Source organism: Cydia strobilella, chromosome 6 (assembly GCF_947568885.1).
Source record: "Cydia strobilella chromosome 6, ilCydStro3.1, whole genome shotgun sequence".
In the NCBI taxonomy this organism is placed as follows: domain Eukaryota; kingdom Metazoa; phylum Arthropoda; class Insecta; order Lepidoptera; family Tortricidae; genus Cydia; species Cydia strobilella.
Window position 1 is genome coordinate 12,640,659 of NC_086046.1, and position 15,582 is coordinate 12,656,240.

Sequence of the window (15,582 nt, forward strand, 5' to 3'; positions counted from 1 at the left end):
TAGTTAAGGATAGAAGTAATTATTATATAGACGACATAGTAGTAGTAGTAGTTTCATAGATTAGCCCCTTATTCATAAAACTTTACGGGCCTGACTTAGTTAAATTATGTTTTATCCCTTTTTTACAAATACATATAAGTCAAAATCACAGATAAAGACAAACGATTCATAGCTAATTCAAGCCAGTAACGAGTTTATGAATAACGCCATAGATGTTTATGATGGCATTTCCATACTGTTATCGCGAATTCCGTGCAGTTGGCTTAGTTCGACTAGTCGAAATTGAGTCGAACATTAGATACCCCACCTGTCTTCTTTTTCTCTTCTTGTAGCTGATCAGTGCGCTCATCTACTAATACTTCCAAATTGTTTGCATACTTTTCCATCATGCCAATCATGTTGTCGAATATATTTGGTTTCCTGAAAAATGTGAAACAGATTATTCATTTATTCATTTATTTCTTGCTTCCATGGTACATTTTTGGGTAGTATTTACATATTAAAGTAATGCCATCATAAACATCTTTAATCAGACTGTCTTTTCCTTTGTGAACCAGAAGATTTTTTTGTCCCTGCCGTAACCCTTCAACTGGCATAAATCATTGAGTTGTTGGAATTATAAGTTTCTGCCAATTCATTCGATTTTAATTTCGAATCCCCTTTGTGGGAGTCTGCTACGCGAAGGGCTAAGCACAGAATATGGTTAAGGTGAGAGAGGTTTGGTATAAAGTTCCAAGAAGATACTGGCTGTCATAATCACTTACATTCCTTTCCGAAGGGGTCTCAGTTTGGTTCTAATAGCCTTGAAGTCGGGTCGCATTGCAGGGTCCTCGGCCCAGCATTCCACGCAACATTCACGCGAGCAGTCGAACTGAGCCGTTAAGACGTCTACTGGTGGTCTGAAATTCATGAGGCTGATGTCAATTAATCAGGTTTTCGTATCTCTGACGGTAAAAGTGTTAAATAGCAGAATAATTACCTCTTTGTAGGAGCATGTTTCACTATCCCACTAACCCGAGGTTAACCGGTTAAACCTAGAGTTACCATGGTTACCAGTACAATTTGGCACTGGGTTAGCGCCGTTAGCGGTTTAACCGGTAAACCCCGAGTTAGTGGAATGGTGAAATTATGCTCCTACAAAGAGGTAGTTGTGGTGCTTACTTATAAGTCGACAATGAAACCTACAGATATGCCTATTATTTACTATGATAACCAGTTACTAACCAAGTTAGTAAACATATCTGCATATATTATATAATACTCTGTATTAAATTGGTAATTCGTGATTTATACTTGCTGTTTTTCAGAAATACTTAGCAATCAAATCTTGATGTTCGACATCTCTTGCCCTACGTCGTTCAGTATCGAGCAAGCATACATACCTAGTACCTACCCGTATGGCAGCGGTATGGTTCCGCTCGTACCAGACATTCACACATAATTATGCGGCTGGGTAGCGATCACACATCACACGGCTCCGAAATCGTCAGGCTGTCGCATACTAATATCGATGTTTACCATCTCTTGCCGATCGAGCAACATATACGTACCTACCTGTAAGGCACCGTTTCCGCTAACGCGACGCGGCGCAGCAGCGTGGGCGCGGGCGGCGCATCAGGCCCAAATGGGCCCCGGCGCGTATGCATCTCGTACAGCACCAGCGCAAACGCGTACACGTCTGCGGCCGGGGAGCCGTCGCACGGCTCCGATACCGTCGGACTGCCCCAGCCGGCGGAGCGGAGCAGCTCGGGCGCCAGGTATACTAGGCCTGGAATAAGAGTCAAGTTTTTATTGACTTTAAGGTCCCTTTAGAAAGGGAGTGTGATAACGTTGGAGGAGAAATACCTCGACTAACGTTCGCCAAAAAAAAAACTACCTCCCTAAAGAAGAGTCAGGGCTTTTATTCTGCAATTAAGGATGTAATAAGTAGTCCTAATATTATGTACAACGAAAGTACACGTATGGTTGGATGTATATGTAGTTGTGCACGCACACATACATACTTAGTTTCTGGATGAAGTCAGAGATGGCGCTTTCAAATGAGTTTCCATAAAATGCTTCAAGAGGGCTCTTTTTACCTATATACTTACTTTACTCTTTGGTTGCCATTATATGGAAGAATTAAATGTCCTGATAAAAATCCTGACCACCCTAAAAATCCTGATATTTCTTGTAACAGATTTGGCGTAGCTTGAACCTCAGAATAATGACTAAAGCATAGAAGTCGGGCAAAAATGCTTCGCAAATATGTACTTTACTTTACTTCCTTACGAATTAGATAATGTGCCGAAAAGAGATGCATATATGCTTGTTATTTCTCATTTACGTACGGTGTCATAAGTTTGATAATTTGCTAGGGATGTAACTGTGTCGACTTTTTATATCGATAAATTATGCATAAGTTTATGTGCCGTGTAAAAGAATAATCACGAAATTAGCAAATTGATAATAGCCTGGCTAATGAAAGTTGAACCTGAAAAAACGCGGCAATTTCAAGAAATCTGTAGCAGGCGGCTCGTTGAAATGAAATGAAATGAAATGAAATGAAATGCGTGGAATACAAGGATTGCATAACTTTTATACTTTTTATAATTTTCATATTCTAAAAATCATTAAAAAGTATAAAAATTATGCAATCCTTGGAATCAAAGAGCCGCCTGATATGAGGATTAATGCATGTACCTAATATAGCTTTTATCTCATTTGCAGTCTACCACTTAGAACCGTCTAACTATACCTCTCGTTTTTTTATCATTAGAAAGAAGGCGAGCGATCTTAACGTGTCGTTTTATCGAAAAACACTTTGAAAATAAGTCACAACAAATATAATATACGATCATTTACATACTTTTGCTTTCATAAGTTTTCACAGATGATGTATTTCTGTTGCCACTATAACAACCAATACTAAAAAGTACGGTCCCCTTGGTGCGCGCGTCCGACCCGCACTTGACCGGTTTTTAGTATTAAACTATAGTCTGGCAAACACAATCTGTCAGTAAGTAAGAACAAAGAAAACTATAGGTACAGTCGAAGGCAAAAATATCGATCCAGACAAATGGCTTAAAAATATGTGAACACGATTTTATTGTCTGAGCGTACACATATTTTTGAGACTTTGGGAATGTATATATATTTATGCCCTTGACTGTACTCATCAATTAAAATGAGACAGTCCTGGGCCAAACTATAAGAAAGCTGTAAATGTCGATAGGTTACTGATCTGAGGTCGATACATCACTATGCCAAAAATATAACCTTTCATACTTAGCAGAAAAGTTCGAAAATATATGCAAAAATCTATATAGACTTGAATGCAAGTAATAATTACATACACAACATATCGATTTCTATGTTTAGGGTCAGGTCCTATAAATTAATTTCTTCAAAATTGAACAAAACTCACCGATTAAAGGTTATCGGTTCGTGCGTATTTTTTTTTCTTCCTGTATGCGATTTACAGCCCTCGATCACACAAGACATTATCACAAAGGGAACTTCAAACCATTACAAATAAAAACTCAGCACGTTTTCCAACAATCTTTCAGGAATAGCAACAATATAATTAAAATAAACCAAGATGACCGCTGAAATTCCCGAAATATTTCAACTAAAATAATACGACTATATCAAGTTGTTACAGTTGACACCTACCTGTGAAATAACGAACATATATTTTATTTGGCTGGATTATATTATAGAACCACATAGGACCATTTGACATTTCCCTCAGTTCATCTTATGACAATACTGAAAAAAAAAACGAAAGAACTTGCGGATTGTTGTCTCACTCACTCATAGACAAAAAGTAATAGCGTGTTGTGAATACGATATCTTTTACCAAGCTTTTATTTTTGCCCGGCTTCTTTGCTTTAGTCATTATTCTGAGGCTTGAACGACGCGCCGGCGGCGCGCTGCGCTCTGCGGTGGGTCATTCCTAAAAATCCTGACACTTGCCAAGTCCGGCCGCAATCCGGACAAAGGGTCAAAAATCTTGACATGTCCGGACAAATCCTGACGTATGGCAATCCTAAGCGCAGCGGCATCTTGTCGATGAAAATACTCACTTTCAATATGCGATCTAATAGCGTTCGGTTCAGTTGGTGGTAATTCCCCAGCACGGAAGGCTTGGAGCCCAAAGTCTGCGAGCTTGACGACCCAACGCGCGTCCACTAGACAGTTGGATGGACGTAGTGCCCCGTGGTACTGCAGCGGTGACTCGTGGATGAAAATCATTCCCTGCAAAGTAAAAAAAACATGATGACCTGATCTAACTCTCTCTGAGTCCCTGTGTTTCGGATTGACTAGTGTTGTTATAGAAAATAACCTCGCTAAACTGCCTACCATGTCTTCTAAAGCGTAACTTAACCCATTGAACCCTATGCCTAACGTGCGCGGCGCGGCATCGATTGATAGTGGGTTGTAGCCGCGCGCGTAGCGCGTTGATTGGTAGACACGTCTTTGGCGTTCAAAGGGTTAAAAACGCTCTGGTAACACTGAAAGCGGTCATGCATCCACTGCCTTGCCGCGGTCGATCTCGTTTGAGCTGTGCAATGTATATGTGACGTGTGCATAATAGCTGGATGCTGATAAGCAATAATGTGTCAACCCACAGTATGCATTGCAATAAGTTGTCAACTCAAATTGACGCTAAAAGTTGACATTTTATTGAAAAATTAATGCGGGTTGACACATTTTTGCTAAACACCATCCAGCTAATATCAATCAAACAACTTAGAATATATAGGTAGTTATTTGTACAACAAGAGATCAAAGTTAGATATTTTTTCGATTGCTTATTTTGAGTCCCGTACAAGCGAAAGATTCTATAATAGATTCACAAGCGTAGCGAGTGAATCTAAAGTAGAATCTTGAGCGTAGTAAGGGACTCAAAAGCACACGAGATGTAAAAAAACTTTGATCTCGTGTAGTACACAAGACTTTTCACCTCAACAGTGAGAACATATTTGGAAGGAAAAACACAACCTGTTGAACCTGTAAAAATTTAATCCATCTTCATCACTTTTTCACTCATGTTTTCTTAAGATATTCTAACAATAAGTTTAATTACCCCAATAAAACACAAAACAAAACGAAACAAATTTTAGTGACATTATATGGAAATAACGAACAGACAGTTTAATTTAATCGACAACTTTTTTTTGTTAAAAAAACTGTAAGATACGGTCCGAATTACGATTTCTACTATTTGTTAACTATAGAAGAGATCGCGATCTCTTAATTCTACTTTTAACGATCGATCGTTAAGGGGATCCCATGCCCCAATGACCTTCGATTTGAATCCCTTAGTTTTCTAATGTTTTTTGTAGCTTATCATATTAACAGCAACGGATTTTAGCAATATAGTATCCCATATTTTCTTCAAAGTTCATTGTTTTCGAAATATTTGGCATCAAAGTTGAACAATTTTAGGCCAAAAAACTGGTTTTCTGGCCATAACTTTTGTGTTAATTAGTTTAAAATTAAAACCTTAGACAAATTTTTAGAGACGTCTAAGACGAACCCAAATATGTAGATTTCGTATAAGTAAGATCTTTCACAGCAATCGAGATACGAAAAAAGTGTTTTTTTAGACAATGTTTAAAATAATCATAAATAAATAAGTATTCATTTTTTTCACAATCCGGTAGACAAAAATGGAGATAAAAGATTGAAGAACCGATAACCGCTTGTCTTATAATTCTATATGTAGTGCAAAAGTAGGAGATACAATTCAAAACTTGTCAAAAATCGATGAAAACCTCAGGTAGCCCCTTAAAAGTAGAATTATTTATTTTGCGTAATAATATTAAATTTGTTAAGTTTATTATTTTAATTGTATTATAAAATACGTAAAATACAGTTTTTATGATTTTTTTTACTTTTTTTTAATAAATTTTTACGAATTCATATTCATAGGTGTTTCGGAACCATCGGAACAATGCGATCTGACTTATTTCGGGGATCTATAATAAACCGTTGAATGACGTGTGATATTTTTTGTCTCTTTCTTTTTGCAAATGACGTGACCAGGACAGATGCAATAGAATCCAAGTATTTTAAACTTGTATTAGGCCCCGCACGTTGAAATGACATTCGAATATAAAGGTCACTTGAATGTCATTTTTCCCCTCACTAGCTCAGAAAGTAGTCTTTTATCCTACAAAACAAGCGGGGAAAAACGCATTTTATCCACTAGTGGGGAAAGTAATTTGACCTTGAATGGAGCGTGTTTAAGTAGCTTTTGACAAATAACAAAACGTAAATGTATTTCATTTTATTTTGACGATCATTATGAGATATCTATGCTTAGCCGTATTGACATGTTTTTCTAATTTTATTTTATTTTATTTGACATTGTTAAAAATTTAATTAATTAATTAATCGATTGCTTATTCAAATGGTTTTTAAATTGTGTATTGTTTTTGTACAATTATAATCAATTGTTATTTTCCACTTGACGATCATAATATAAATTCGTATAGATTAGTGTAAAAATAATTTATATTGTAATTTAATATTATGAAATAAATAAATCTAAAACTAATCTAAATCTAAATCTAAAACTCTGATAATAATGGTTCGTTCGATATTAATTATCATAAATAAATGGTTTAAGAATTTATTAAAAAATACCAAATTTAGCCTTATTTAATGAAAACTGAAAACCATAAAATTCCATGAGAAACATTATTTTTTTATAATGATGTTGAAAATAATTCTGAACGCACAGGTTGAGTCGATGCAATTTCAAAACGCATCGTCAGAAATGTCAAAAAACATTATACTTTTAAACTTTTGTTGTACTTTCCTCGCCATAGTGAGGTGAAAAGTTTTGTGTTACACACGGGTGCAAATGTATTTTACTTCTCGTGTGTTGAAACACTCGCTACGCTCAGGATTCTATTTTAGAATCACTCGCTTCACGTGGTTCAACTATAGAATCCTTTCGCGTCCTCGTGTTTGAATTCCACACTCGCGGGTAAAATACAACTTAGCACCCTTGTATAACAAATAACTATTGTCTCACTCAGTGAGCGAAATCGCATTTTGCTCACTGTTTTTAAGTAGCAAAGTACCCTTGTTCCAGCTGCTGAGGTGAAAAATATTAAACTTTATTACCGTAAACTTAATAGTTTGATAGTTGAAACTTATCCATATGCATCTCAATTTAGATTAAGGTACCTACATTACACAAGATAAATTTCAAGTGTTTATAAACAACTTTAGCGAAGCAGATGTGGGACGCGGCAACAAAATTATTTATAAATTATTTAGTTACCCTGATGATATCTCCGACTAATGATGCGATAAACATGTTGTCCAGTTTGATATCTTCGTTCTCAAGGATATCCTGCGAATAAATTTATATTAAGATTTCAAAATAGATACAGATAGTTGAGAGAAAATGGAATAACACTACTATATACCTATGAGCCAACATGGATACTACATATTTTAAGAACAGTGGATAATATAGGTATGACCAAATGTGTAATTTATAAAAAAAAAACTTATAAATTCAAAAAGAAAGGTAACGCAAGGTGACACTTGAAAATGAATATCATAAAAACATAATTGAATAAAAAATAATATTGATATGTAAAAATAGTAAATTTAGCCATGAATTTAAATACTATAAATATTCGAATTTAAACTATCGTGAGACATTTAACTTAGCTAAATTAGCGGTTTCATTAGCGAGTGGTAATAATTATTACCATAAATATGTAATAATTATTACCACTCGCTTCGCTCGATAAATTGGTTTGCATAAAGTGGGTTGTTTTACGGTCTTGTTGTAAATCCTAAACTTCAAACGACAACGGTAGCAATTTCACTACGATGGCAACAGTAGTTAAATATTTGCTCGTATTCTATTTACGCGATCTACCTATTTACATGCTTAGAAATTGAAAGCTTATTGGATTTCTTGCCTTCAGGCTGCCGCGGGTACAATATTCCGAGAGCGCACATACGTTTGGCGGCTCTATACACGCTCCTACGAAACCATTCACGTTGTCGTGCTGTAGATCCCGCATCTGGAAAAACAAACAAACTTATCTAACTGCTTCTGAATTCGTTAATTACTAAGTTTCAAACTAGATTTATTTGGAACAACAAGGGATCAATCTGGAAAAACAAACAAACTTATCTAACTGCTTCTGAATTCGTTAATTAATAAGTTTCAAACTAGATTTATTTGGAACAACAAGGGATCAATCTGGAAAAACAAACAAACTTATCTAACTGCTTCTGAATTCGTTAATTAATAAGTTTCAAACTAGATTTATTTGGAACAACAAGGGATCAATCTGGAAAAACAAACAAACTTATCTAACTGCTTCTGAATTCGTTAATTAATAAGTTTCAAACTAGATTTATTTGGAACAAGGGAACAACAAGGGATCAATCTGGAAAAACAAACAAACTTATCTAACTGCTTCTGAATTCGTTAATTAATAAGTTTCAAACTAGATTTATTTGGAACAACAACGAAGTCAAAAAGTAAATAAATTAGCACTTCTTCAATAAATATGTAGGCACCTGGTCCATTTAAGATTCCTTTATATTTGGTACAGTTTTTCCATGCAGGTAAGTAGGCCACAATCAATCTTAACTGATGGAGAAAATGATACGAATAGAAATATGCATTTTTTTAAATGAGAATAAAAACTCCTAATTTCTTGGTAGGTATCCCAGAATATAACTCGTTTCACGTGCAAATAGGTGGAATTCATCAACACCCTTTCCATTTTGACATTTCTGGACCTGATTGAAAATACTGTGATGCTGCGGACCGGAAGGTATTTCGGTCTTTGAGAGGCGCTACCGGATTGAGCCGGCACAACCGAGCAAATACCACCTAACTTGGAGCTCACTAACACCTGGAGAAATTGACATTATTTACTGTTCGTCGAAGAGTTTGCAACTTTGCACTCAAGCATCGCACTCTTTCTCAAACTGCTCTTCAGAGTTATTGAAGGAATCGAGACTTTACAAAAAGGAACGTGAGCTGCATACGACCTTTAGATATAAGACTTTTCTATATATATTTTTCAAAAAAAGTTTACTACTTCCCCTATATACATACTTTCTGACACTGTTATCTTTCACCTATAATAAATTAAATGCATTTAATAACAAAAAAGAAATATAAATAACAAGACTTTTCTCTTTCATATACCGTAAAATCAGGTAACTGGTCCACAACCTATAACTATGCAACGTTAAAAACTGGACTATAGTAACGTTTTAGTATAGGACTATAGTTACCTGAGTTTACGGTACCTACCTAAGTAAAACTGGACTATAGTAACGTTTTAGTATAGGACTATAGTTACCTGAGTTTACGGTACCTACCTAAGTAAAACTGGACTATAGTAACGTTTTAGTATAGGACTATAGTTACCTGATATTACGGTACGTACCTAAGTAAAACTGGACTATAGTAACGTTTTAGTATAGGACTATAGTTACCTGAGTTTACGGTACCTACCTAAGTAAAACTGGACTATAGTAACGTTTTAATATAGGACTATAGTTACCTGAGTTTACGGTACCTACCTAAGTAAAACTGGACTATAGTAACGTTTTAGTATAGGACTATAGTTACCTGAGTTTACGGTACCTACCTAAGTAAAACTGGACTATAGTAACGTTTTAGTATAGGACTATAGTTACCTGAGTTTACGGTACCTACCTAAGTAAAACTGGACTATAGTAACGTTTTAGTATAGGACTATAGTTACCTGAGTTTACGGTACCTACCTAAGTAAAAGTTATCAAAATAAATCGCTTCCCGTAAATAATATTACGCTACATCGCTACAACCAAATTTAATAAGATGTAATCAGAGCACGTAAATATTTGCCCAAAACAACAACATATAATACGCTGATGTTTGTAGTTATCATAACATATTATGATTTATTCCTATAACGCTATCGAGGTAGGTAGGAATATTGTAGGTACAACAAATGTGAGTAAGAATGTGATTTGTCTTAGTCAAGGCGCACGTCATATTCGAAAATACGCTGTCAAGTATATAGGTACAGGTAGATATTTGTTTGTTTCGCGGCAAATGAGGCTTTAGCTCTCTTCCTTACGGATACTTGAAGGGGCTTAGCCCTTTAGGTTCATACGAAAATAAGGATGAGATGTTCCTGCACAATATTATATAGGTACTTAAAGTAGAGTGTGAGAAAACCAAAAAGCTATTCTCGTTGATGATTGCAAACTAAGTGATTCCGTAAATGTAAACTGATTTTTTTATAATTTATAGGTATATGTTACGGGTAATGTTAGAAGGTTAATTAAACTCAAGTTTACCCTGGTATAACTAGTATTACCCGAGGTACCCGAGCTTTTTGGGTAAAGTCCGAAAATTTACACAACATTAAGGATGAGTCACGTTAGACCGGGCCGTGACCGGGCCGGAGCTTCCGGCGCTTCGTTTTCTATGGAAAGCATCACGTGATCACCTGTCATGTCATAGAAAAGTAAGCGCCGGAAGCTCCGGCCCGGTCACGGCCCGGTCTAACGTGAGTCATCCTTTAAGGCGGTTCCCTGAGCCAGAAGGCGAAAAATCTCCTTATATGATCCTGTTTTTCTAAGAGGCGTTGATATTCGTAGACGTGGAAAAAATATATGTAGTTCTTGACTATATTATCTTTAACAACATAGCTTCCGATACACGAATTATGACACTTCGCTCGATACAATTAATTCCCAAAGTAACCTCTAACTCGGACTTTTAATCCAACTTTACTCGGTTATTTATTATGTGATACTATAAACAAAAAAAGAAGAAAAAACAATCTTAACTTAAATAATAATTTCATAGCTTTCGAATTTCGATATTGTAGGGTAACGTTTTTAAAATAAATAAAAATCGACAAAATTCGATCAAAATTGACACTTGGCGGGCATGATCTTTCCCGTTCTTTCTTGCGAAATGTGACAGAGATAGCGGCGAACCGATGGAACAGCCTTAATCTGTATTCGGCGATTTCGGCGTTTACCCGTACACATCTAGGTCTACCCAACACTGACTGGGTAATGTTAGGTGTTGCATCATCACTTCCGACATTACCCTCCCAGTGTTGGGTAGACCCTAAGATGTGTACCTACGGGTAAACGCCGAATACAAATTAAAGTTGTTTTAATTTTCGGGCTTTACCCAAAAAGCTTGGGTAATATTAGGGATGCCCAAGTAAACTTACGTTTACTTAAATGTTACGGGAAATACTAGAAGGTTAAGTAAACATAAGTTTACCTGCGTATATTACCCAAGTCTTTTGGGTAAAGCCAAAAATTAAATCAACTTGAATTTGTAGTTATTCGGCGTTTACCCGTATACATCTAGGTCTACCCAACAATGGGAGGGTAATGTCAGAAGTGATGATCAACACCGAACATTACCCAGCCAGTGTTGGGTCTACCTAGATGTGTACGGGTAAACGCCGAAAGCGCCGAATACACATTAATGTTGTTTAAATTTTCAGACTTTACCCAAAAGGCTCGGGTAATACTAGTTATACCAGGGTAAACTTGAGTTTAATTAACCTTCTAACATTACCCGTAATTGGTTGTATATCATCTGTGAAAATTTCAACTGTCTAGATATCACGGTTCATGAGATACAGCCTGGTGACAGACAGACGGAGGGACAGGCAGACAGACGAACAGACAGACAGATGGACAGACAGACAGACGGACAGAGGAGTCTTAGTAATAGAGTCCCGTTTTTACCCTTTGGGTACGGAACCCTAAAAACATGGTGTATATTTTTTAAACAAAATCACAGTTTTATTTTAAACATTTTGACCCTCTTAAATCGCACACCTCACCCTGTAGGTAAGTATGCCAAAATGTTGTGTATTTTCTCGCAAACAAGGATGCCATAACATAAATTAGGAACAAGTCGAAATGTTTCCCTCATCTAGAAATGTCATTCCACTATTCGATATCGCGCGGTTTCAGCCTTCAACAAAGCTGAGCAATTTTTTCCTCGTTGGGTATATATTATCTCCCTACGTAACTTATTTCAGTTAAACGCGTCGCTAACATGCTAACTGCACTCTATCTATAAGTAGGTATTTAAAATATGTGAGCAATGCAAATGGATCAGTATGGAAAAAAAAGAAAAGTCAAATTAGTTAACAGTAAAAAATGATTTTCTGAGTAAAGATCATTTATATTTTGGTCACTATTTTGGTACCTATATGATATCTATTTCAGTTTACATTTTTTTTTATAGTGTTACTAATAAAAACACAAATCAAAATAAGTATTGCATAAAATTAAATTGATATACCTATGTATTCCCTAGTCCTGTTTAAAAAAAATGTATTGATCTACGAAATCAGCTTTAGAACCTTCTAAATACGATTAGAGTAAAACTTTATTCTAATCGTATTTAGATACAAATCGTATTTAGTATTGTAGTTAGGTACAAATTACAACTTCCCAAGCTGCCAACAAGCAACAAGCTGCAAGCAAGCTGTGACCGGATGGTCTCACCGGAAGATCAGCGCTGGAAGTCGCCAGCAACATGCTGAGGTGAGACCATTTCGTGGCACTTTTTCTTTTATTTATGTTTCTCTGTTCTGTATAACTTTCTATTTGTGTGTGCTAACGAATAAATTATTTCTATTCTATTCTATATTTGTATGAATCAATCTGTATTCGGAATTCGGATACTTTATATACAGCTCTCATATAATTCATTTGTTACAGACCAACAGGCAAATGGAAAATCATTCTCGCACAATAAAGAATTCACAATTCAACACAATTCTGATCCTGATTCTGAGAATTCCATTATCTTTATTTATAATTAACATGTAACACTAACATAGCCTTTTAAGTTTGTACTACAACTAACATTTTTTATGGACACAATGTCTGAAATAAACAATTTTTAATTTTTTTTTTTATTAATTAGGTACAAGAAAATGCGACGCAATTACCTAGTTCACTGGTTTGACCAAAACGATGCCAACGATACGATGTCACAGGGTTTGAATATTTTTTGTTGGATTAGAACGGGTTTAAATTAAGTACCTACGTTACAGAATGAATGACGAGTAACTTATTCCGTATAATCGCAACTAATTTTTTTTACATACTTCATGTAAAAACCCTTTTGTACAACGAGAGAAAATGCCTGATCCCAGCAATTGGACGTAGCAATTTTTATACATATAATGATGATGACTAGCAATATGATACAGATACAGACGAGTGTTTCCGATCCACTTTGAAGTACTAATATGAGAACTATACTCGTATGTATATAATACGGAGTATTAACGCTCAGAAAGACGCGGCATGGGGTAGGTACGAGCAAATGTTTAAGAAATCGGTCGACCTAGCACCGGCGGTCGAGCCGGGTAGAGCAGCGGCACGGTGTATGTATTGTGAGGAGCTAAACTATCCTTCTTTCGGTTCTATTTGTCAGTGATATAGGGTAGTGGCACCAAAAGATGACCACCCCCCAGAAGATGAACGTTTGGTTTTAAAATTGAAATAAGTAATTAAATCCTGACGTACTTTACACGCTTAGTAGTATATTTTACTAAAACTATAACTCTTCCCCGAGGCTAACATTTTAGTTCTAAGACTATATATGTAGACCTACGTATGCGGTCGTGAGCGGTCGCCGCGTACATGCTTTGCGCCAAATACATCGTTTCTATGGAAATCTTATATTTTCTTTTATTTATTAAAATATGAGAAATTTGCTGTTCAAGTTATGGTTCCAATTTGCGTATAAGCCAATAGATGAACGCTGTTCAACTTTTAGGCAAGACCTAGTTTTTTGAAATACTGTTATTAATTCTACGCAAAAAGGTAGATAACATTTTCATGTCTCAAATAAATCATCCGCTGATAGTTGATTTTTTAACCAAAAGATGAACGTATATCTAACACGGTTATTTTAAGGTTTGTGTTAGTTGGTTCATCTACTTCTACTTATGCCCAAAATTTGAACGAAGAAAATTACTAGTTTAACTTTTAGCTTTTATTCCTAAAACATGAACACTCAAAAATTCAGTTCCTTTACCGAAATCATGACCATAAGTTGAACCAACTGTTTTATCGGTTCATGTTTTAGGAAGTAATCTATAAGATGAACGTTTCTACTGGAAGATATCATTTACGCGAAGTATATTGGTTCAACGATACCATAGGAACAAATTATTCTTAATTGGGGCACATTGTTCATCTTCTGGGCAAATTGGCCTATTGTGGCAATTATTTATTTCTATAAAAATACTGAATAATGATTAGAGAGTTCGGACTGGTTTAATATTTGATTAAATGTTGAATCTTATAAAAAAATAAAAGTTACTGGAAAAGTGTTCTAACATATGTATAAAAAAAAAGTTGGGGTAGTCGCTTAGTTGTTCATCTATTGGTGCCACTAGCACTACCCTAGTTAAGTTAAATTGTGACTCACGGTTTTAAGTTCTTTCTTGATTTCCCTCGTAATGTCGATATGGTGTCTGCGGATTCTCTTGACGGCAAGCAGGCGTCCACGGTACAGCGCAACCTCAGTAAAGATGGCCGAATAACGAAAGTCCAGGTCAGGGTTGGAGCTCAGCGAAACTTGGCTGGAGCGAACGCCGCCTGTACTGCCATTCTTCTCAGAGTTGGCAATTATGACCGATGGGTTCCCGTTGCCGGTCGCGCTGCTATCTTGCTGGAAAAAATAGGCTCTGACCAACTTGCTAACATGAATTGTTGATGTATGATTGTTGATGTTTATTTATACTTTGAACGGGTTCCACCACGCATTATCAAAGTTGGCGACGGCAGCGTCATCCCATAGAGATCCGTCAAACTTTTGATACATAACACAACTACGAACTACGATGTGCCTTTAGTGTATCTATTTAAAATGAAAGGAAATTTTTTGTTTCGTTTTTTTTTGGGAGTCTTTTCTTTAATTTCGGATTGGATTTAAACCTTTGACCAATGGAAATACCTACTAGTTCAGTCACTTTCAAACAGTATGAGTATTAATACTAGTCCAGTCACGTCACAGGTTCGAATCATATATCCAAGCTACCGAAGCTGGCCTTAAACGGTTTGTTCCAAGTACCAGTTATGAGGTCATGATTATTAAATCGCATATCGTCATAATTCTATTTCTCTAGTATTTCAGAGATTAATACATTGTGAATTATTTAGTAGTTGTAAAGTATCAAGTAAAGTAATATGAAGTCATCGCCAGTTCCCATAATTCTGAATCAACATTCTTATTGATGTGGATCCTGTCAGGAAAAAACATAAATTCCGAGTTACATGATTCAGCCGTTTTGGCCCAGTACAAACAGCAATACTGTTAACTCCATCCATCCATCGGTGGACCTTATGCGTTTTGTAATAAGGGCCACCGATGGACAGTTAACAGTGTGGGCGATGGTACGGACTACGGTTCAACGTGTCAGCGGAGTTCCGAAACTTTCCAAGAAAGCCTTTAGTAAGCTGAACAGCGAACTTATGTAACAAGGCTTGAGTGCGTGGACAAGCTTAGTTTTAAATCTGCTGATATATTTTTTAAACTACTGA

The 15,582-nt window shown here is 36.0% G+C and overlaps 1 protein-coding gene across 2 annotated transcripts in view; it reads right to left on the bottom strand.

Annotated features, from left to right (window-relative positions):
* LOC134742439 (speract receptor-like) overlaps positions 1–15,582 on the bottom strand; it is a 347,982-nt gene that overhangs the window by 6,320 nt on the left and 326,080 nt on the right. For both annotated transcript variants that reach the window (XM_063675589.1, XM_063675588.1), the window contains 7 exons: positions 14,468–14,706; positions 7,938–8,042; positions 7,283–7,354; positions 4,068–4,239; positions 1,555–1,768; positions 765–899; positions 308–420 (listed from right to left, as the gene is read on the bottom strand). In XM_063675589.1, the coding sequence (XP_063531659.1) occupies positions 308–420; positions 765–899; positions 1,555–1,768; positions 4,068–4,239; positions 7,283–7,354; positions 7,938–8,042; positions 14,468–14,706 (1,050 nt within the window). The remainder of the gene's footprint in view (positions 1–307; positions 421–764; positions 900–1,554; positions 1,769–4,067; positions 4,240–7,282; positions 7,355–7,937; positions 8,043–14,467; positions 14,707–15,582) is intronic.